Below are 23,134 nucleotides of genomic sequence, written 5' to 3'. Positions count from 1 at the left end.
GCCTCGCGTTGCGCACCGGCGGGCGGGCGCGCGCCGAGGAAAATCACCGGAGTCGACGACCTCGGCGTCGGACGAGGAACAGCCGCGCGAGTCGACGGCGCTGGAGCGCTTTTCCGCGGAGCCACGCGCGAGAGCGCACCGCGGCGCCCGCGGCTGCGATCGGCGCTGCCGGCGATGAGTCACGGCCAGCGGCGGCGGCGGCGGCGGCGGCGGCGGCGGCGGCGGCGGCGGCCGCGACGACCACTATCCGGGCTTATCTCGGTGCAAGCGGTAGCGAGGTCTCCCCCGCAGTGGCCGCCAGTCGACCGAGGCAGGCGCCACGAGGAAGCCGGCCGACCAGTCTTCGGCTACGGTGCGCTCTATAAAAAGCCCGCGGCGCGTATTTAGCGCCGCGCACCCGCTGGTCGTCCGAGGTACCGCGTGCGGCGTCACGTGCGCGCGCTCCGACTAATCTTCTTCGGCGTTACGTCAGCGGGCCGCGGACTGCTCGTGTCACGTGACGCGCCTCGCAATTGTTTACGAACACAGCTGCCGCGCGTCTTGGCAGCTCCGGCAAACGGGCCATTATCTCGCACCTCTCTATATTCTTTTACGTAACCTGGCGACTCGGTTCGCGCGGGCTCAAGTGGCGCGGATAACGAGCTGGCAGAAATTGCACGCGGGCCAATAACCCCTTCTTGCTGCCGAATTCGACGAGCAGCCGAGGCGGGCTCGCCAAATTTCCAAATTTTCCGAAAAGCCTACGCTAATCCACTAGATTGCTCGGCAATTGGCCCTGACCCGAATTGACGTCCAGGTAATGTTTTGATAAACGATTCTCGCAATTGAACGACGAGCTTCGACTAGTCTCTCTCTCTCTCTCCCTCTCTCTCTCTCTCTCTGTATTTGCACTTGGCAAAGGAATACTAAAAAGCCTCGAATTCATATAGCTTCGGTAATAAGATCTATCAACTTCGTCGTGCATGGCGTCAACCACGACTTTCGAATTGCCATCGTAACCCAATCAAGAGAAATGAAAAGCAGCCGTTTGGTGCAAAAATTAAGGGATGGGTAAAATCTTCTCAGGCGTCTTTAGGGTAACCTAAATAGATGCTTTACATAAAATCAACTCGAATTCCGGATCAGTTCTTTGTATGAGGGCTCAGAGTTGGCATAAACACGCTTTTCAATTGTGAAAGCTATGGTATATATTTGTTATTGTAACAAGTGCAAAGAACCCTCGAAAACTAGCCATTTTCCAACATATCGGATATTTATTGCAAAAATAACTTTCTGTAATTTTTATTCCGATTTGAAAGAAGCACTTGTGATTAAAAAAATGCCTTATACAACGGAATTTGTTAATTAATTGCTGAGATATTATTAGTTAATTAACAAATATCGAAAGTGCGTGGTTGTAATTTTCTTTATTTGGTCGAAATGTTAATACTGATATTTTATTAGGGGCGAGTAAAAAAATTAATTTTCAATCCCTTATTTTGAGGTTTTAAAAAGCAATACTTATTTTATCATAAACGAATAGAACCGAGGCTTCCCAAGACATTGCATAAATATCTAATTTCAAATTTCGAATAAGTGAGTTCGTAACGAAGATTTTGAAAGAACTATTTTCAATGAATGCGAGCCAGTTTAAGTTTCTTTTTTAATCGCAGTCCTTGTAATTACAGTAGGAATTTAAGTTTCTTTAATACATTGCTACACTTTAAAAACATCGGTTTTTTCTTATTGATAATGAGGTTTAAAGTAAAGGGTCGAAAAAGCCGAAGGCCGGTCGCGATGGTGGAGGGTCTCAGCCAGGCCTCTCTCGCTCAAAAACACTGAAAATCGCGCGCTGACACCTATGCGCTCGGAAAATCTGAGCATTTTTCGGCAACTAATGCCCTAATTTCGCTATTTCTTTTTTTTCAATCTGGAATAGGTTTTTAGTAATTACAAGCATTACTTATTATCAATGACTAAATTAATTGTAACTTATTTTTTACTTATCTCTTAATTTCTATTCATTAAATGTTTAAAGTTATTTTGTTAATGTTACTTTACGATGGACGTTTCTATTACTCATTTCCTACTGGTCTTACTACTAACTGTCAGTAACCAGGTATTCAAGAGGTGCATTGACGTTCGGCCTTGCTCAAGGCTAGGTTAGCAGAGAAAGAGAAAGTAGGGAGAAGCGCAGCAGATGTTTCGAAGTAGAGGCTATGGCAACAAAGAGTATATCAGAGTCGGTCTATTGAATCTGCAAATTTCCAGTTTCATAGCTTGGCTTTTGCGAGCTTAGTATTGCTAGAATCTCTGAGGGGAACTGAAGTATTTTCTGATTGCTATAACAAAATCCCCATTATGACAAGTAATTTAAAAATTATTAGTTTATAATAGTAGCTTTGTAACATTAGTTGTATAATATTAGTCCTCCGTTTGAATGAGTTTTTGGTTGGCTGAAATATGTATATTCGCCATTGCATTTGCTGTAGAATCTGTTGCAATGAAATAAAAATTTCAACAACAAGGCACCAATTGTTTGACTATGAATCAAAATGTTTTATACGTGAACAAGCTCGTATTTATAATGTTCGTGAAAAGGAGACCAAAGACACTGCACATTTCGTATCGCTTGATACTATAAATTGCAAGTGTGAAGAATTTTATAGTATAAAACCATTTTATCATAAAAATAGCTGTAATTGATTACTTTCCGAAAAACGAAGAAGAATCTGACTTGGACATTTGAGCCACGGCAAGAGGCTAGATGCCGCAATTGTGGATTTTGATTAAATTAGGAATGGATGAAACCTATCCACGGGTAGGTTCATCCATCCCTTAATTTTTGCATCAAACGCTTCCTCTTCATTAGCCTATCGATCAAAGCTCAAGGGCAAACCACGCACAGAGTTGTTGCACGCGAACCAGTAAGTGCTAAAAAAGAGACTATAAGCATAAGCAATTGAGAAGTTCGCCTCGACTCACCACGGTATGCGGCAATAACAAAGGACTACATTTCGCGCTCTCCGACGACGTATTTCTTATTACGTCTCCGCAAAACCAGAAGAACGATCAAACACTTTTTTCTGTCGTGTTATTCAGTTTGTTTAAAAATGTTGGCTTTATAGCTCTTTATCAGATTCGCTTCATACATTACTCATACGGCCACTGGCATATTTTTGTCAGGTTCGTTAATTATTTTTAGATTTTTTTCACTTTCGACACGCAATGCTTCAATCCCAATGCACCTTGCGCATTGTTTTCGCACATTTTATGCAAGTTTATTTTTGTCTTTATCTTAATTGAGTTAAGAACGTTAATCCGAGATGAGCCCGCTTCTCGAAAAAGTACGGTTAACAAATATCATTGTTTATTCGATTCGTTATTATTTGGGAAATGAACGCAACGACAGATTCTGTCAACACTCCTGCGTCTTTATAAAAAATATTTCTTTTTAGCCAGATCTTTTATTCGTTACTAAATAGGCAGAAATTTTCTTTAACTTACTTAAGCGAACAAGATAAGCGACTGATAAATTATCGCGCCAGATAAACAAAGTGATGAAGGACGCGCGGAATACGAGTTCTTTGCTCTTTCTCAAAAATCATAAATTATATATAGATAGAGCTTATCTGAGTAATTTACATGTATTTGTCGCCTTTCTCGTAAATTTTCAGCTGGTTCAAAACGCTTTTATTTCGATAAGCGCATCATTGCTCTGATTGGATCGAATAATTAAAAATTTACTGTGCCTACTAAAAAGAAACCATGAGTTTATTTACAATGAAAACACGCTCGTTTTTACTTTGATCCACGATCGTCGAGTAGTTTTGCCAGAAGTTGAATAACGCAGGTTCATTGACGTTTGTTTCTCGTTTGGTCACCGATATTGTGAAATATGCACGCGCTTGTCACATGTTCTGTGTCAATCTCGCCTCTACAGCATTAGTTTAAAAACAATTATGCGCTCCTGATAAGTTGTTCTCATGATGCGCTTCAAAATTAATAGCGTGTAATTACTTTAGAATCTGTTATTGTCTTTCACCATTTTTCTTCTCTGCGCCTTGAGATTCGAGAGACATCCAGATAATTTTATAACGATAAAAAGAAAAAAAAAAAAAAAAAAAAAAAAGAATCACTGATAAGAATCGGAACTATATGTGCTCTCATTAAAAATTTCTCCGCCTCTAATCTGATTAGACTCCTAGCTTGATAGCACTCTTGATTCAATATGTACTAGGAATATTCATAAACGTTGCAATATTGTGAATGAATCATAATTTTCAAAGTTTACTCAACAATTCATCATCTATTCAGTGTGTCTTTAAACGGAGCTTAGAGTAATTTATTCACCGACGAGAAGATTGCAATTTTGGTGCTTTTAAATTCTTCAAGTCACTGTATTAAGCCACTTTGTTATCTTGAGTAGACAACTTTATTTTATGTAACTTTATTTCTTCTACCAAGGCGTCTTGTCCATAAAAATACCAAATCTACAGGACTCAGAAAACTCGATGGAGTAGGTCTGAAACGTATAAAAAAATATATTCGCCAGGCTAGGTCGGATTGTCTTCTGTACAAGATAAAATTATTGAAACGACAAACTGTGTAAATACATGATCACTGTTTTTTTTATTGGAAGTGCTAACCAAATTTGCTCTTGTTAGAACAATTGTTACGATTCTGGCGGCTTGACGACATACGTAGTCAGCTGATAACAATCGCCCATCTATTTCGTAGAAAAAGCGTGCGTGCAGTCAAATACTTTGGAATCAATTTATGAAATGCTAATTATTTCCAGGTATTGGATCTACCTTTCAAATCAGACTAATGCTTATTTTAATTGGAATTTATAATTATTAGGTGAACAAAAAAGAAGTTTAATCCGATTCGCCACTGTGCAACTGCTACAAAGGTAATTTATATAATGATTACTTGTAATTGACATTGCCAGTTTATTAAGAATCAACATAGACATATAGGTATATAAGGAAAATGGTCGACTGTACAAGATTACTGTATATATTAGTGGTTCACTATATCGGCTTTTTATATTTACTATAGCTTTGCCGCTCAAGACTAATTTTATTCAATTTATCAACTGCTCGAAATCCGCCATGGTTACCGAAATAAATTAATGAGAATCTGTTACCGAGGCGCACAATAAGAAGAAAATAAATGCGTATTATATATTCTGCAAATTAAAAATGACTTTGTAAACATAAACTGCATGACCTCTCGAACAACTCATCTAGCGCCGTGGTTGCGTCTGCATCGCCGTCTGCTGATTATCTACTTGCCCCGCGTGCGACGAGCTTGATATAAAACACGCTCGAGGACGACACTTCCATAATTTATTCGTCCATCTAGTTACAGTTCTAATTCATGCAAACGATAGTGTAGCCAAGAATAAAACTAGTCATGTGTTTACGATTGGAATCGATAATGCCTGTCTCCTTTCGTGCAGCGATCAAACAGAATCAAAATGTTTTATCGCTCCTACAATACTAATACGATTATTAATTTTACTTGGCAATTGGCGGCGAATCGCTCAACGAAGTAAACCGTATTCTTTACGAGCCGCAATCTATGAATATCTGAATAACGCACCCCCGCGTGTGCGCAACTTGCCAAACGCGTATTTCGCGTTCAACGACCGACTCCCAATAACTAGCGTGCGACGAATGCGGATAGAGAATCAACGGTTGGATGACTTTTTATAAAATTCCGTTTTATCTCGACGCGATCGCTCAAAAGAAAAGGGAAGATTTGAGCGCACTGGTGTCACATCGTGGCTAGACCCTTATCGAGCAATTTATCTCGGAAGAAGGGGCAGAATCGTGTCTGACATTTTGTGCTTATCCGCGAGCTGACTGCGTTTCTTTGTTCGCGTGTCTTTCGAGTGATTATTTGGAGATGCGCGTGCACGCTATACGATCATATGTACTATTTGTAATGTCAGATTAATAGATTATCAGCGTGTATGCGCTCTAATGGCCTGTCTCACAGTACGTTTACGATTTTCTTACGCGAGCGACGGTCACCAGTAGCGAAATACACGCGCGCGCGCGCGCGCACACACACGTATAATTCAGAGCTTAAAATATCAGGCGTATAGACAATATGCATTTATCTCGTGTGTCGTGCAACGTAATCTCCGACAATTTATAACAAATATCTATATTTCCCGAAGCAGAACAAAGAAATAATTCAGCATTTATCATGCGCGCACGTCTGCTCGTTCCTATATCACTCCTCGATTCATTATTGATGAACTGTGTCTGATATTGTGTTTTGCCCGCCGCGAATAACAAGAAGCGATTCTCCTTCTCGCGCCGCGCGACAAATACAAGCGCGCGCGTCAAAGAAAAAAGTGCAAAAACAAACATTTTAAAAGGACAGTGGTCGTGTGGGCCATCGAATCATGAATAGCTCGTACACTGGATCGATACGCGACTGCGCGAGCTTTTAGTCACACAGAATTATGTAGCCCTTATTTATTTCCCCGAAGCCGCGCGTGCCGCCGACTATTCAGAGTGAAAGTTTATCTTTTTTACGTTTGTGTATATTGAGAGTTAGGGCGCGCCGATGATTTGTCCGGAAATAAAAAAACTTTCTTACAAACATTTCATTCAATAAAACTGTTTATTTATTTTTATTTATCACGACATTTTTAAATATACTTATTATTGATCGAATCAAATAGTACTTTAGAAAACGTATAAATAATCACCTATCTAAATCTTTGTAGTCAACTAGAGAGAATCGTGAAATCAATTTTATACAGGCAAATAAATTACTTCGATCGAGCTCACATTAGTTTGACATTAAAAATATTATGTTGGAGTAGACGATGGTTCGTTGGAAACGAATTCCATTTGTAACTGTTAAGTCTAAAATGAACGTCATAAATTTGTTCGTCGAGCCCGTAGCTAACAAAATCGTACTACAATTGCAACACGTTTGTGCGAGTCTCGAAATACTCTAATGAAATGTTGTCTAATTTGGAAAAATGGAATTTAAATTTAACGCGTAGAAACGAAAATCATCTTTACAAAGTTTTAAATGCAACAGCCAATTTCTATTGAAAGTTTAATTGTTAAAGTTTCGTATGAAACTAACAGAATAGCCGTGGAAAGTTCTTACGCTATTATTTATATTGTGAAATCAGGAATGTAAATTAAGAAAGCGTAGCGTGTCTGTTTCTCTTAATTGATAATAGCTAACAAACATCTCGAATGAAGAATGTTAGAGTTATATCAGAGTTGACATTTTTCTATTATTTGTTTGTTGACTCTTATCAATTAAGAAAAACAAACCAGCTACACCTGTACAGATATAAATTCCTGAATGTACAGTCAGTTCGGCAGTTTATTCTGTGCCACTGTCGAAAAGAATGAAGGAACTCAGCGGGAGATGAACGAAAATAGATCAGGAAAAATTATAATAATACTGCGCAACATTAGCCAGAATAGCAAAACTTATTAATAAGTCCGCGTAATCCAGTTTTCGTTAATAAAAAATAATTGCAAAAGTTGAACACAGATCAGTATAAAAATCGAATGTGCGTAGCGACTTGAGTCAGTTTTTATTCAAACGAATGTATTAAATCCTTAGAAAAAATAAGGCGCAAGTTTTTCGTTCAATTAAAATGACATTATAATCATCAATACGCTAATGAAATAAATATTACTCGTTACAGCGAGACATGCACATGAAAGACGAGTAGGCAACACGTAGACTCGAGAAGGACTGCGCTCTCAAACGGGCTGTACTCACAAGGATGTACTGTTTTTCAAATAACCAGCAACGTCAATTTTCTAACGTAGACAATACCCCCCAAGAATGCCCGTATAAGAGCTGTTTTAAAAGGAATCGATTATTTCTTCAATAACCAGTAATCAAGACTTACCTGGACGAAAAAATCGACTTCTGAAGTGTTAATAACATTGACGCTTATTCGAAAAAATAACTAATTCCTGGTGGTGTAACTTGTAATTCTTAATAGAGTGGGTATTGTCCCGCAGCGTTGTAGACCTATGTTACCGACTGATTCGGTGCGTGTATCGTCGCAATGACAAATACTGTTTGTTTCTTTAATGATTATAATGATGTTTTGATTTGTTGCCAACGATTCAACGCATGAATTTCTATAAAAACCAAATTAAAACGCTACGCAGATTCAATTTCTACCGATCGAGAAGTGATCAACTTTGGACTAAATTGCATGGAATTACTAAAGATTTGGCTATCCTTACTATAATTTTTCTGGGTCAATTTTCGTTGACATCCCATTGACATCCTTCATAGGTTCGAAAATACATACGTATATATATCGGTAAAATTAGAAGCTTTCTCGGCGTATTATACGCGCGTATCGTAATAAAACCATTGAACGTAGAATACTAACTAGCGTCAGACGAAACACGTAAGAATGTTGCGGAAAAACGCAAAAGTAACATTATGAAATAAGTTTCATGAAAGTGCATCGATTGAATTAGGACTTTGAGGGGATCCGAGATCGCTGTCTTACGGCATACAGTGTTGCGGTCAGACAGAAGGTCGTCGTGGCCACTTTGTGCCCGCTCGCCTACGGCTCTCGACCGCGATCCTTGATGATTGAATTACACCGGAGAAGTGTCGTGGAGAGAAGGAATAAAAGTGAAACCTTGGCAGCGAGCGAAAAGATGCTCAATTCAAACTTGTTTCGAAACCTGAAGTTTTGGGGAGAGAGAGGCACTTTACGCCGGCGCGAGTTGACGGTTCGGTTTTTCTTCCAAGCCGGCACAAGGGATTGACGACGTTTTCTGTTTCTTTTTAATCGAGAAACGTCCATTTCTGCGCAACGGATGCGATGAAACTTACGGCTAAGTTGCCAAAAAGCGTCGGTCGGTAAGGCAGTGGACGAACCGCGACTGTTCTCCGTTTGGGAAGCTCGACGATGAGGCTCGACTGCCGAGCTATATTTAAGAGCTTGCGAGAGGACAGCGAGTTTCCGAGTCAACTGCAGATTAGAGGGTCGTCGAAGCTCGACTAAAGAAGACTCGCACGGGTGGTAAGAAGTGACTTTGAGCTTTACGTTTACGGATGATGTCCTGCTGGAATCGGCGAATCACACACAGGCACACACGCACTAAGTGAGAAACTTGTCGTGGGCACGCGGCGGACAATCAAAAGGAGGAATACTGGTGGCATAGCGCTGAATTACCGTGTCGATAATAGTCGGCGATGAAGCTGTCGGTGCACCGCTGAAGCAGTTGCATGCCGTCTTTCTCTTCGTATCTGGTGCTACAGGCGATGATGCAGTTGGACCGTCGATAAATTCGCTTCCTCTCCAAGTCAGGTGCCATTCAAGATTCCGAGTGCCCCGCTGCCTCGTACTTGCTCGCGGGCTCTGCTCGGCGGCGCACTGTACTATTCGCCTCGGGGCGACTGAGCGCCTCGCGCAAAAAGTCAATCTGCCGCGCGGAGAGTGCCACTGCACGCGAGAGCAGTGGGATCGGAGGAGTGCGGAGCGAGAGACCGAGCGAGGCGTCAAGTTTTCCGGCGCTTCATCGTTCGCGCACTCGGCGTAGGAGCTCCGGAGACAGGGCGCGACGACGCGTTCCGGCTGGCGCGCGAGTGCGAGTGAGACTGAGCGGCTCGCGGCGGCGGTGGCGGCAGCGGCGCGACGTCGTCAGCGCCAGCGAGTAAATATTCCCCCACCAGCGGTCCGCGCGATAAGCCACCTTTCCCCCGCTCTCCTCTCCGCGCCGCGGCGCGCCGCGCATCCGCTCCAGAGCGACGCCACGCCGCGACTAATTGCGCCGACGGAGGCTTGGCCGCTGCACGTGTGGCTCGCTCGGCGATCGCGCGCCGAAATCACCACGATGACCCAGTTCGCGCTTTCGGCCCGCTCGGCCCGCTCGGCCGCGGCTGCAGCTGGCCCGCTCTCGGCCTCGCTCCGCCAATGAACGCGCGCCGCGGAATTTCGCCTCTCGACGCTCGAAAATTCGAAGGGGGTCACCTTTGCCTCGGCCGACAGTTCTTGGCTCGCTTGTTCTTTTTCCTCTTTCGCTCCATTCGTCTTTCGGCCGATCGATCCTTACCTACCTCATTTCTATTCATTCTGGCCGCTAATTGCGGCCCAACTTTCACTTCCCCGGCGCCTCGCGCTCATCGATAGTTTCATCGATTATCCGCGAGCGACATTGTTTCCGCTGACACTGGCCGCCGTCTCGCGGCTACACGCAGAAGCACCGAGACTGTAGATCTCGCTCGTGCGCGGCGTGAGAACGTACGCGAAAAAAGCGCGCGCGCGAGTCGATAAGCGACCGAGGTCCGTCGCCATGTGGCATTTTTCATTTCGCCAGACATTTAAGCTCGCGAATAGTTTGATTTCTAAACGCGACTGGTGATTACAGCCCTAGAAAAGGACGTTCTACATCTCTAACGGGCACATATCCCATAGAGCGTCGTTGCGCACGCAACGCTCTGTCGGCGTAGATTAATACCCTAGAGCCGATCGGGCTGTTCTAAAAGCAATTGCACGAGCGCGATGAATTACGGTCAGACGTATCAAGGCTCGTGTAGTATAGTCTCGGCGTCGTTAGTTTGTATCGATGAGTTCTAATAGCTGTCGAATGCTTCGGATGAGAATGACAAGGGAAACGGAGAAAACGGTCGATCGCAACAGAAAAAAGATCCGCTTATTGATTTACGGCGTTAACCCTTATCTGTCCTACCCCTCTTTCATTGAGATACTCGACTCCTTGGTCCGCGTCGACGCCAATTGAAATTTATTTGTACGATTTTGACGACGACGAGTCCGTACTTTTAGAGCATTGACACTTTACAAAGAAAACTCGTAAAAATTCTGGAGATTCGTTGTCATTTTTATCATGTCGTCATCGTAAAATTTACAGTGGGCCCTCATCTTTCCCTGCCAGGAGTCACGTGATCAACCACTACAACTAAACTCACTCTGTTCTCCGTTTGGACGACGGTTCTGCAGCTTTTACAACGACAAACAGCTTTAAAAATATGAAATAATCCTTCAGTATATTAGATAGTATTTGATATCTTAATAAAATCGCATGATGCTATCGACCACATGGAAGCAAACCTTCGTATGACTAGATTTTTTCAATCTTTTATTAATTTTCTGGAATTTCCGTACAGTTTTGTAGCGATTGCGAGTTGTAGATATGAATCGATAAAACGTGTACTCCATCATGCCGGCAGTGCTTAAAAATTGTAAATCAAATATTTTTACAAGCAATGCCTTAGTCATTAAAAAAAAAACCCTCTCCAGCGAGCGATGAATTTAAAAAATGTATATCTTTAGATGATTTGTCGCTTAATAAATAATTCTTTGGAATTAATCTTCTTGCGTGCATCATTACTAAATTTACGAAAAACATGTGACTTGATAATGAGCTTGGAAAAAAATTATTGGTGCGCGTGAAACGAAAAAGTTAGGTGGAAATTTTACGATGACTACTGCAAAACTTTTACGGGACTGTCACCGTGAAAATTGTCCTGACATACCTTAATTTTGGCAAACTCTTTTTTCGCCACTCTCGTTCCTGGATGACGATGCGTCACCGCAACTTTTACCCCGACTATCTCCACGTTTTATGGTCAATTTTTCTCCGTGTAAACATGGTCATTGGCCCCGGGCCGGGCGGGCGGACGATTGGCGTAGGCGCACGAAGAGCGGAGCCGCGACGAAAGGCTGCGGCTAGGAGAGCGACAAAGAGGGGCTACTGTTTGCGCGCGCCGCCGCCGAGCTCCGGCAGACCACCTATAAATAGGAGCGTTGTGTGTACACAGGCGGGAACGCCGCCCGGCCAAGGCGAGCGAATAAAGTAAAGCGAGAGAGCCGGACGCATCGAGCTTCGAGCGTCTACTCGCCGCGCGGAGAAAAACCGCGCGCAGGTGCGCAGCGCAGCCCTTGCGCTCTTCCCACGCATTCGCCAACGAAACAATCGCTGGCGAATAGGCGACTGGAAACGGACGCGCGCTAGCCTTGACGGCTAGACGGCGGTGCGCATTTGCAAGTGCACGCGTGTGCAGAGCGGAATGAACGAGTACTTCGCAGTAGTGTCGGCGCGAAAATTGGAGCGCGCGATGAAAATTACCGTAAACAATAAATCGAGCGAGCGCTGCGAAAAGCCAGGCGAGAGACGACTCTTGACTTTTATTATTGCTCTGTTGACTCTTCCAAGCGAGAGGTACTCTAGTTATTACGCATTAGAATGCGCGGTTTATTCTCTGATCCTCGAAAACAAGTCGCTTCGCGGGCTAGGCGTACGTCGTCCGCGCGCCTCCTTCGTCAGGGCGTTTGCCGCTCTTGCTCGAGGTCAGCGTTCCTGACATGGAGCGAACGACACTCGCGCCGGCAATCGGTTGCTTGTCTTCGCTGTTTCCACACCCGACTGACGCCTCGCACTGAGTTGTCGTATCTATTTGTCGCTCGATTATCGAGACACCTGTTGTCAGCGGTCTGTTGATAGAACCACTCTCCGAACCCGATTCGATCTGGCATTGCATATTTTTCCTATCGGGAGCAGCTCCTCCTCGAGCCTATTAGTCACAAACAAAGAGATAACGATAGAATCGCTCACTGCCTGATACACTTATTAATAAATTTTCTATTATCCATCGCGAGTGCGGGGAGCGCAAACGCGATGAATTCAAGTAAAAGCGAAAGGTTATCAGCGGCTGCCGACATTGGAAGCGTATAGCTGCGTGCAATAAAAGAAACAAAAAAGAAGGCGCGGAAAAAGGCGCCACGGGTCGTAAGTCAATGTCACGGGCACGAGGCATCTAATTGACGAATTAGTCACTTGCGTAGCAGCATCGCAGCGATCGTCGCGCGGCGCGCTTTCATTCACGCCATGCCGCTCGCTCTCTCTCTCTCTCTCTCTCTCTCTCTCTCTCTCTCTCTCTCTCTCTCTCGCGAACGCGTACTTTATTGTTATTGCACACCGTCAGATAAGCGAGCAGTCCCCAAGGAGACCGCAGATTTTCGGCGAGCAACGCGGGCTGCAAGACACGCCCTCGCGAGCAGACAGCTGTTTACAAACAACTCTTTTGCTCTCTTCCTTTTCGCGTCGTTTTTATCTGCCGTCTGCGGCGCTCCGATAATACTTCTCGCAAACTCATTATTCTGTTGACAACTGATCGCGGCGCCGATAGGATCGCGCGCTGACGTCAAAGCGAAAATTCGGATTCATTGAAATCTGTCGGGCGACGGGGCCACCTTTCTCTTCGCCGCGATCGGCGGTGTTCATTTCGCGCGGCGAGGCCGGAGGGGGCAGTCGAGCTGCGAGTGAAAATCCGCGGACGACCGGTCTTGCATCAGCCGGACACTCTGCGTCTCGCGGAAAAATCTGCCGGTCGATCGAGACAAGCCGCCACTGCGGCTCGCGTGAAAGTCCACTCGCTCGGCAGTTTTCACTCGATTGAATGCCACGGGTAGATGTGTGCGAGTCCGCTCCGCGCGTCTTTTTCTTTTGACACTTGTACCTTGCGACTCGCTCGCCTGCTCGACCTTTCATTTTCTCCGAAGCCTTGACAATTATATCACATATTAATTACGAATTTATTCGTAAGTTCACGAAGTATCGCTCGTTTTGGCTAAATATACGAATGCAAATACAATGAAAAATTATCAAGATTGATGACACTCAATCAAGTTTTATCTAACGAATCTTACGAGTATTATTGGCGAAAGAGAGAAAAAAATGAGAAGAGACAAGTAGGAATGAAAAAAAAATCATATGTTAGGCAACATTTACGCTAATCGCGACGACGAGATAAGCGATTGCTGGATTCGATCGGCTTGTTGTTACTTGCGTAAAGCGCTCGAGCAAGAGTGGTTGGTTCTATAATGCGCGCATAAACAAGCGAAAGAATCGCGCGATTAATGCCCCAGCCGCTGTTTGTTTTTTCTTTTGTTTTTCTTATTCGCTCGCGCGCGGAGTGTCTTTCACTCGGCGATCACGGCGCGTCTGTTACAATAACCTTCGAAAACCAGAAGAAAAAGCGAATCGTCGCATTGTCGAGTGAAATATTCTCGCGGTTCGCGAGAAACGAGTCCGCATTGTCGATTCATAAATCATCTGTCGTCAACCTCGTTCGGTGCGTTGCGGATCGCGCGCACTCTCGCGAGATAACGCGCTCGAGTGTACTCTTATACTGGTTCTTTTTTTCACTTCTGCATTCGGCGTTTTTTTTCCTCCAAGCGAAGGACGTTGCTGCGCTGCTGCTGCTGCTCGCGTTATAAGAATGAGATTCGGTCCCTCAGAGCGGCGCGAGCGAGGGATTGTACACGCTTACTTCTTTCTTCGGTCGGTACTCGTGGTACACCACTATCAAGAAGTGCCGAGCGTCGTTCGTGCCGCGGATTTCAAGTTTAGCTTACGAAGCTTCGATGCCATTTGCGAAGCGCGCGATTCGATGCCAAGTAGACGTCTACGTGACTGCGAGTAACTATTTTCTTATCAACTGCATTGATATCTCCAAAGTAAATTAGACGAATATATCTTTCTCAATGCGTCGCGTATTAGCGCGGCGCTTATGAAGCAAATCTTATTCTTGTAGGTCACAAGGCATGCGATAAAAGAAAGAAAAAAAAATAAGGCAAAGAAACGATGAGAATCGAGGAAGCTGAAGCTTGCAGTTGCACGGAGCGCCGTAGCCGGATGAAAGTGGGATACCAAGACCCTGATAATTAAACTTGCAACACGCCTGCGACCTTCGACATGATAATTCGACTCTTGATAAACTTTAGCAAGAGGATTTTTGGTGCCTACGTATCGGCGTGACGGTAATGCTCGCAGCCGTTCAATAAGAGTTGAATTATCGAGGACACGTTTTGGGATCTGCGTGTGCGTGTATTCCATTTTACACGGGATATAAAGGGACTTGCAATTATTCAGCTGAGCCAGGTTTGTTCGATGAAGCAGTTAGTTACTCGGTTTTTCGACCGCGTAAGCAAGCCGAACCGGTTAAAAGCAGTCACCTCATGAGTTTGAAATTCGAAACGTTCACAGTGAAAATGTCAAATGAAAGTTTATTTTTATTGTTAAATATTAAACCAGCATATATGACAAAGAAAATCGCTAGACCAATTACACTCCCTACAACAACCTCAACATGGTACGCTGATATGCTGTACGCATATCGTACCATGTATAAAATGTTCGCTCATAAAAACGCCCTAGAACTACCGCTAGCGAGTATAAATGTCATGTGTACAGGAGGTCTGGGTATGCAAATTAACATTTTTTCTCAGAAATTTTTTATCAGGCAAAAATTTTGGTCTGAGTGAGAGTTCACATCGAGGATATTGATAAAGAACTTAAAAAACTCCTTAAAAAATTTTCACTCATCGGAACGCCCTTATTCACCCCCAGCGAGCCCCATTAAGTCAATTCTCTGCGAGAGCAAACTATAATTCCTTTTTCACGTAGCTTATTAAGCAAGGGTAAAAGTATACTAAGGTATTGTGATGAAAATCTGTGACCAAATTTTCGCAGATTCAATACTCCTAGAAACATCATTAATGAGCATATATTATAATGTTCAATAAGTAAAAATTACAAGTTTTTACGCGGGCTAGTGACATTAATAACGGTACTATACTGTAACTCTTCAATTTGAAAAAATAAAATTGAATTAGATAATTTTCAATCAATGTTATTCAAACATAATATTCATAAATAACTTTTATAAGATATTTTATGATTTTATTTTTAATTTTAATAAACGCATCACTTTAACATAAAAGCATTGTGGAGTTATGACAGTTCCAGATAAAACTCAAATAAACCGCGATATTATTTGTGCTTGTTTCATAATACATTGTACTCCATTATTATAGTCAAATGAATGTATACTGTAGAATGAAAAACGTTCCAAACCCTCAAAAAGTAATAATGCTATTCGAAAACTTATCAGTATATACTCTTCAGCAAATTTTTATCAGAGTGTGAGTCAATAAAATATCAAATATATTTAATATTTTTGATAACAGACTTTGTCAATGTTTATTTATTTTAAAATAAGTTGAAATGATCCATATTTTACTGAACGATAAATTTTTTAGTTCAAGCCTTAATAAGTAAAGGTAAGTTTTCAAAAAATTGGGATACCTAATTTAGATACTATTCTCTTTGAATTTGTGCTAGTTTATGTATGGTTCGACTATATCTTTCAAGCTTTCAAGGTGTGTATATACGTGCCATGTCTATATTTGATGACTATTCTGAAATCTGAGAGATTATATCGTGTCTTTTTTAAAAATTAAAAAATTTGTCTAAATGTATCACATATTAAATAGAAAAGTAGAAAGACAATAAAAAATTTGCATTGTGATTAAAAATTTGGCGATAGGCAACTTCTAAATGCTAGAAGTAAACACCTTTTAAATGACTCGAAATAGGTAAAAATTTGTCTATAGTTTTGTCTGTTAGAATTTCTCAATGTTAGCAATATCATCGATGATACGTTCATTCCGTCAGGCGAAAATGTTTTTGTAGGACCTTACGGAAGTAGCTCTGAGAGCAGCTATCACCGAAATCCAAATTTTCACTTCTAAAAATTATTTGACTTGACATATGTGTATGATATTAAGGATTGTTGTAAGGGGTATAGTTGGTCTGGCGACTTTCTTTGAAATATTAAAATACGGCCAAGCAATTTGTTATAAAATAATTAAAATTTTTCATTTTATCGCTCACTGTGAACGTTTAAAACTTGAAACTTATGTCATGCGCGAGTAGCAGAAGGAATATTGTGCGACTAGCACATATGTTGCTTCAATTATGACATTGGAATCAGGTCGCGAAAGGTTTCCCGATAAGAAGACGTGTGCCATGAGATTATATGCATATTGTGTTCTCGGCGCTGGGCTACGTAACGTTACATAACTGCGCACAGCTTCTCTGTGACCTTTTATCGAATGGCTTTATCATTGTCTACTAACGTAATTTCATCGAGAAAGCCTGCGTCAAGTTAATCGGATGTGGTTGTTTATCATAAATTCGGCTGAGCGGTACCAGGTTAAGGACACCGCTGCCACTCTCGAAAGATCCGAGAAATAAAAGGCAGGTACCGCGAGCTGCATAATCAGCGACGAAAATTCAGCAGTGACCAATGAGAGCAACCGAATGTCTCCTCTCTCTCCCTCGCGGAAATGCTCGACTCGGCTCAAGGCCGCCGACTAATTTTTGCTGGCAGTCGTCGCTCTCTTTCACCGCTCGCTCACTCGCTCGCAGCCGCGAACTCCCATGGACAACAGGATGGCTTTTTGATTGGTCGATTGCCCGGGTGCAATTGAAGCCCTTGATTATTTACGACTTGTCGGCATGGAAGCCAACTCATTGTATCAACTTGCGAAGTATTTACGGTGCCGCCACCGCTGCCGCCGCCGCCTCCTGGAAATGCATCAAGCTAATGATCTCTACGATCGGGAGAAGAAAAGGGTAGTTGCATGTGTTTTATTATGCGACTGTGAATGAAGTTGACAATCGAGCCAGGCCATGCCCTATTAAAGGTTTCGATAGCTTCGTTTTTTTCTTGGCGCTCGCATTGCTGATCGCCCTTCGTCATCGATTGCCATTAGCGGTGATTGTTTCATGACAGAACTCTTAGCCTAGCGCGTTCCAGTGTGTGCAGATGCACTTGATGATTGACTGGTTGAAAATTACAAATAGACTGAACAAACGTAATAGCGTCTTTAATAGCGACTGGCTGTCAAATAAAAGCTCAAATCGCGCGTAAAACGTCACTCGTCCATGTAGACTCTCGAGGTGCGCAGTCGTGTAATTAGCGTACAGGTAATACAGTGTAATTCCTACGGTCAATTGTGACGTTAGTGGCGCTGCTGCCGCTCGAGTATACACGAGAGATATTTTGCTTTTTCTTGCTCGTCTTTTATCCGCGCGTATCTCGGATCCTTCTAACCGAAGCTATTCCAACTCTTTTGCCTGTTTTTAGAGGAAATTATGGAAATAAAAGAATGACGCAACAAATGATTAGCGCGAAATTACTGATAAGAGGCGGCGAGGAGCCAGGTGGAAATAATGATGTTCAATGATCAATTAAAAAGATGTGTGGCTTGGAAAGTTTCATCGAGACGGCTCAGCTTTTTTCGTCATTTCACAAAAATCGAAGCATATGTCATTTCTGCTGGGAAGAAGCATTGGTGGCAAAGAAAGCCCGATCCAGCGGATACGCGAGAGCACGAATTGCATCGATGATTTTATTTTCGCTGCTTAGCGCGCGTTCGACAACTACATGTGCTTAGTTGGAACAATTTTCTCTCGAGAGAAAGATGAGTGAGACATTATTTAATGCGGTGGAACGAGAAACGGCCAGGCGGTATCCGTGCAACGACGTATGCGTCACAGGACTTTCCGGCATGGCTTATGAATTCGCTCGACAAAAATAGGGGGCGGGGGGGAGGAGAAAAAACAAAGTTAGTCGGATGCGCGGCTGCGCGCGAGCGGAGCAGTATTTGCAGGAGCGATGCTAATGAAAGGAAGGTAGCAGCTTTCCCGGGAAGAGCGCGTTCAAGGCTGACACGCGATGACCGATGATTTGCCGATAATGCGCCGTGCGAATTCGATCGATACACGTGTGCGCGGAGTTTCACGGTGCTCGCATTGCAGCGTGAGAGGCGAGCAAAAGAACTTGCGGAACGAGGACAAACATTCGGATCGTACGCACACCCTTCTCTCTCTCTCTCGCTCTCTCTCTCTCTCTCTCTCTCTCTCTCTCTCTCTCTCTCTCTCTCTCTCTCTCTCTTCGCGACTTTCACTGTGTACACCGGCAGCTTTCTTCTCGCATCCGTTACACGTGAATTCGCGGCAAGCCGCGTGCGTCGCTCGCGCGAACAGCTGAGGCGCTCAATCGAGCCTCTTCAGGTCGCTTCTCTCTTGTTATTTTTTCGCGTCCTTCGCTTTTAGTCTCATTTCCCTACGGGCGATTAAGCTGGACGGCTTAACGACGTCGAGTGAACTTTTCCATCGAGCTTGGCCGGCACCTGAAGAGATGGGTGTGCCGTCAGTATACACGCCGCGCTAGTCGCGATCGACTCGACGTTCAAGTCTGCGCTTTTGCGGGCAGACGCGCATACGCGCTGACAGTATTGTTGTTATTGCCGGCGACGCTGTGAGATCATTATTCCTGAAATTGGCCAGATGCTTGCGCGTCATTCGACCGCGCCGGCGGCGGCGGCGGCGGCGGCGGCGCGGCGGCTGTACGAGCGTCGGAATTTCAAATTACTACCATCGAAGTTGTTTTGCATACACACACGAGCATGTTGTCGCGGCCAATCACGAGTTATATTAATATATCTGGCTCTAACAATTTGATCGATTCGCTCGGGGGACCAATACACTCAGAAAATTTATATTATCAAATTTCCTATAATCAATAGTAAAAATTTCTATCTATTATAGTAATATTTATCAGAACTAGCAGTAATGACTACAGCAAACAAAATATAGGAGATTAATTTGATAAATTTTAATATGTACATAGTAATTTTTACTGATCCGCAATACTAAATTAAAATCATATATTTTATTGGAATAATTTCCAAAGATCACTTTAATCTTAAAGCACTTGTTTCGATTCATCAATACACTACCATTATTGCTCATACACACATATATTGTACATCTTATTTATTTATTATTGCGCAAGTTAACTTGTCACATGTAGTTTGCCTGTTAGTCGCTTAACTGCGTGTTTGATTGAGACTGACATTTTCTTATATAGTAATCAAGTATTTACTCCAACAAAGAAATTTTTATATGTAGATTTAAAGCTTAAATGTAAAAAAAACAATTTATTCCGCGACTTACGAGGATTGAATCACCATCTAAATGTGGCCCCTGCAACTTATTGTCTGACCAGTTATTTCTATGCAATATGCAGTTGCTACTGCGCATGCGTTAAGGACTTCGATTCGACCCCAATATATTATTATACATTTTAACAATTATTATAACATACTGTTCATTATAGTGCATAATCATTTTTATTAATTGTTATAAAGAACTTTTCTATATCAACATGTAAAAATTATTATTGCCACAGTAAAAATTTAAAAAAGTATCATACATTTTACAATGACTGGAGTACATCCCAAGATTACTATGATTTGTAGTAAATTTTACTGCAACTATAGCACATATTGTTATAGCAATTCTCTTAGTCTAGACAATGCGGGCTAGGTCATATCAAGTAATCGCCAATCGCCAATGGACGGCAGCTCTGCAGACTGCAGCTCTCATTTTCTCGCGAAATTATTTACGGTCTTCTAGTTTATTCATTTTTTTTGTCAACTAATTCGAATCTCTTCATCGCTGCTTCGAATTTGTATTTGGCATGCAAGCCTGAAATTTCAAAACGTCTGATTGTCTTTTTTGGGCAACAGGTTTTAAGCAGGTCTTGACGTCACTGGATAAAATTTAAAGTGCATAATGCAGCAGAAGAGTGAAGTGACAGATAGTGGCTCGCGTGAATGTTATAAGAGCGAGAGAGAATAATGTGTGTCTGGTGTGTGTTTTCGTCTGAAAATGGATGCACGTGAAAAAGCAGAATGCATCGAGTGAGAGATCGTAACTGCGGTACGGCTCTGACGCACTCGCGGAGAAAACCGGGTGAGAGAGAGAGAGAGAGAGAGAGAGAGAGAGAGAGAGAGAGAGAGAGAGAGAGAGAGTGAGAGAGTGAGAGAGAGAGAGAGAGGGAAAGAGAGCGGAGTGATAAAGCTCGTGAGCTAAAGTCAACAAACAATCGTAGCTCATTTTCGGCTTTTCCTCCATGCAGCGAAAGCTTTTTGATCAACCGACTCGATATATCTGCATTATCATCGACTATCGACTTTTTTCATTTATTTATTTTCATTCTTCTGTGACGCGATTGCCTACAAACTTATTTGTTGTGAATATCCGACACAATCAGCCTTTTCTCAACGATTTTAGAATGACGCAGGTCCTCTGTTTTACACATATATAACTAGACGGGCAGTTTTTTTGATATACTAATCAATCGTAGTCACTACATATATGACAAAATCTATCAAAAATAACCATTTTTCTTAACCATCGATTACGGATTTTTTTTTCTTACTCTAGGTGACCGAAAATGATCATTAACATTAAAAAAGTTTACAGGTATAAGTTGTATCGGCTTTGTAACATTACTGAATGATTCAAATCAAAGCTGACTTGTTTTGTTTATTTAAACACAACATTTGAAAAATTATCTGGATAGTCATTAAGAGCTTTAATTTGATATCTTGCGCGATCAAAAATAATGATTCTCTACTTAGACAACATCGATCTAAGATCATCATGAAAATCGAATACTTGAGTGCAACTTTGAATATAGTAATATTTCTGTTCATTTGAATACTGATTTTTATCAATGCTCTTGAATACTATCTATATTACTTTTGAAAACTTTTGTAAATAGACGCTGGGACAAGCTATGTAAAAAAGAAGTCATTTCAATAATTTTTGATTAATGCCCAATAATATGAAAATGATAAAAAAAATATTTTTAATAAACTTTTCCAATGTTAATGAGTACTTTTGTTAAGTATATTTCATAAATAAGTAATAATCCGGTTAATAATGAGCAAGCAAGTTTGCTCTTTATATCTAACAAATAAAAAGTTTTTTTTCAATTTTGGACCCCGCAAAAGTGCATCTTTTATGTAGAATTCGTTACAGACGTGTTTTTAGTAGAAACAGCTTGACAAAACAAATTCAATGAAATTTAGTACTCGATGATTCAATGTTGGTAACGTACATTTGTTGTTAACATGTGAAAAACGAAGCCATTAAATTGCAATAGAAGCTGGAAGTTGACTCTTGCCGCAAACGGTAAAATTAGCTTGCCCATTCGAATGATTATATTCTCTTTTAAAATAATTTTTAACGCGTTATTTAATTAGTAGTTTTCGTCAGCTGGCTAAAATTACAGCTGTATACGAGTGAAATAAGATTCCAGCGTCTGTAAACGATCAAGCGCTGCGTTCGCAAAATTCGATACAAAGCACGTAAAGCAGACAGGCAAGTTTCTAGCCTTTATCACTTTGTAATGTTTACTCAGTCGACTTGCTGCTTGCGTACATCTGCTTTTCTTGTCTATTTTATCTGGCTTCCATCGGTAATATGACTACTTCAAGGAAAACATGGAAACTCAATGTGCAGATTAGAGTTACTAGCGCCCGGGATACGTAGTATTGCCATGAGATTCAAGTAAACCGCTGAACAATTGAAACAGGCGACCGAACCGACAGATAACTCTGATTGCTTCGAATAATTTCTGATAATTTCCGAGCGCCACTTCGCACACTTCGCCGTCATTAATTTTTCAGCGACACTTTCTACTGGATTAAATTGTTGCTGTCTCTGGTTGCAGGCTGCAATAAGGCTTCGTTTCTTATGTTTTGCTACTTTCGCTACGCAATCGCCTACATTTGGATCTTTCGCGATTGCTCCGTCCACGCGTACCATTTGAGTTGATTACTCAAGCGATAGCGAGCGACGCTTCGCATTAAGAATGTATTAATTGCACATAGCGCAGAGCTGGCGCATCAGCGGCAAGCGACTGGACGACAGTTAATTGAGTAGATTTCGAGGTTGAGCAATCTGGCGAGGTAATAATCTCTGAAAAACTAATCTGTTGCCACTAGAGGCGACCGATGTTGAAATATTCTCGAAGCAGATACAGACGCACGTGTGCGTAGCGTCGTTACTAAATCATTCAGCTGCATTAAGGGCGGCCACCGAGTCACTTCGATCTTCAAAATATTACCATACATTTTTAGTCGCTCCATCAGTCATCGACTGCAAATCTGCGCGAACCTATTTACTTCCGCTTCCGCAAACAGCGAAACGGGTCATTCATTTGGCAGGTCGTCGTCGCTAATCTAAAAGTCAAAGTCTGTAATCGTCTCGCGTTAGTTTGCTCTCGACTTATCACACTGGGTAGACGGCCTGTTATCAACGCAACCGCGGTTCTCATTTCTCTCGTCGCGCGCTCGATAATCACTCCGCAACGAGTCACAAAAGATCCACGATTTTATCGACCCGCGCGCACAGCATTCAACGGCGCCTCCACGAGGCGCGGCAAAATCGTTACG

General features: G+C 42.4%; 1 protein-coding gene across 4 annotated transcripts in view; it reads right to left on the bottom strand.

The window, feature by feature from the left end:
• The window catches only part of LOC131670287 (nuclear factor of activated T-cells 5-like), a 45,589-nt gene that overhangs the window by 10,624 nt on the left and 11,831 nt on the right, over positions 1-23,134 (bottom strand). The window contains exon 1 of one of the 4 annotated variants that reach the window (XM_058945765.1): positions 9,188-9,694. The exons of 2 other annotated variants lie outside the window; for them this stretch is intronic. In XM_058945765.1, the coding sequence (XP_058801748.1) occupies positions 9,188-9,329 (142 nt within the window). In that variant the 5' untranslated portion in view covers positions 9,330-9,694. Of the gene's footprint in view, positions 1-9,187; positions 9,695-23,134 lie in introns of those variants that run through there. One more of the 4 variants, XM_058945764.1, reaches the window with a different exon arrangement.

This window comes from Phymastichus coffea, unplaced genomic scaffold (genome assembly GCF_024137745.1).
Source record: "Phymastichus coffea isolate CEN01 unplaced genomic scaffold, Cenicafe_Pcof_1.1 PCOF00108, whole genome shotgun sequence".
Lineage (NCBI taxonomy): Eukaryota > Metazoa > Arthropoda > Insecta > Hymenoptera > Eulophidae > Phymastichus > Phymastichus coffea.
The sequence above is the reverse complement of the archived record's forward strand: the minus strand, read 5'-3'. Positions and strand labels throughout refer to the sequence as shown.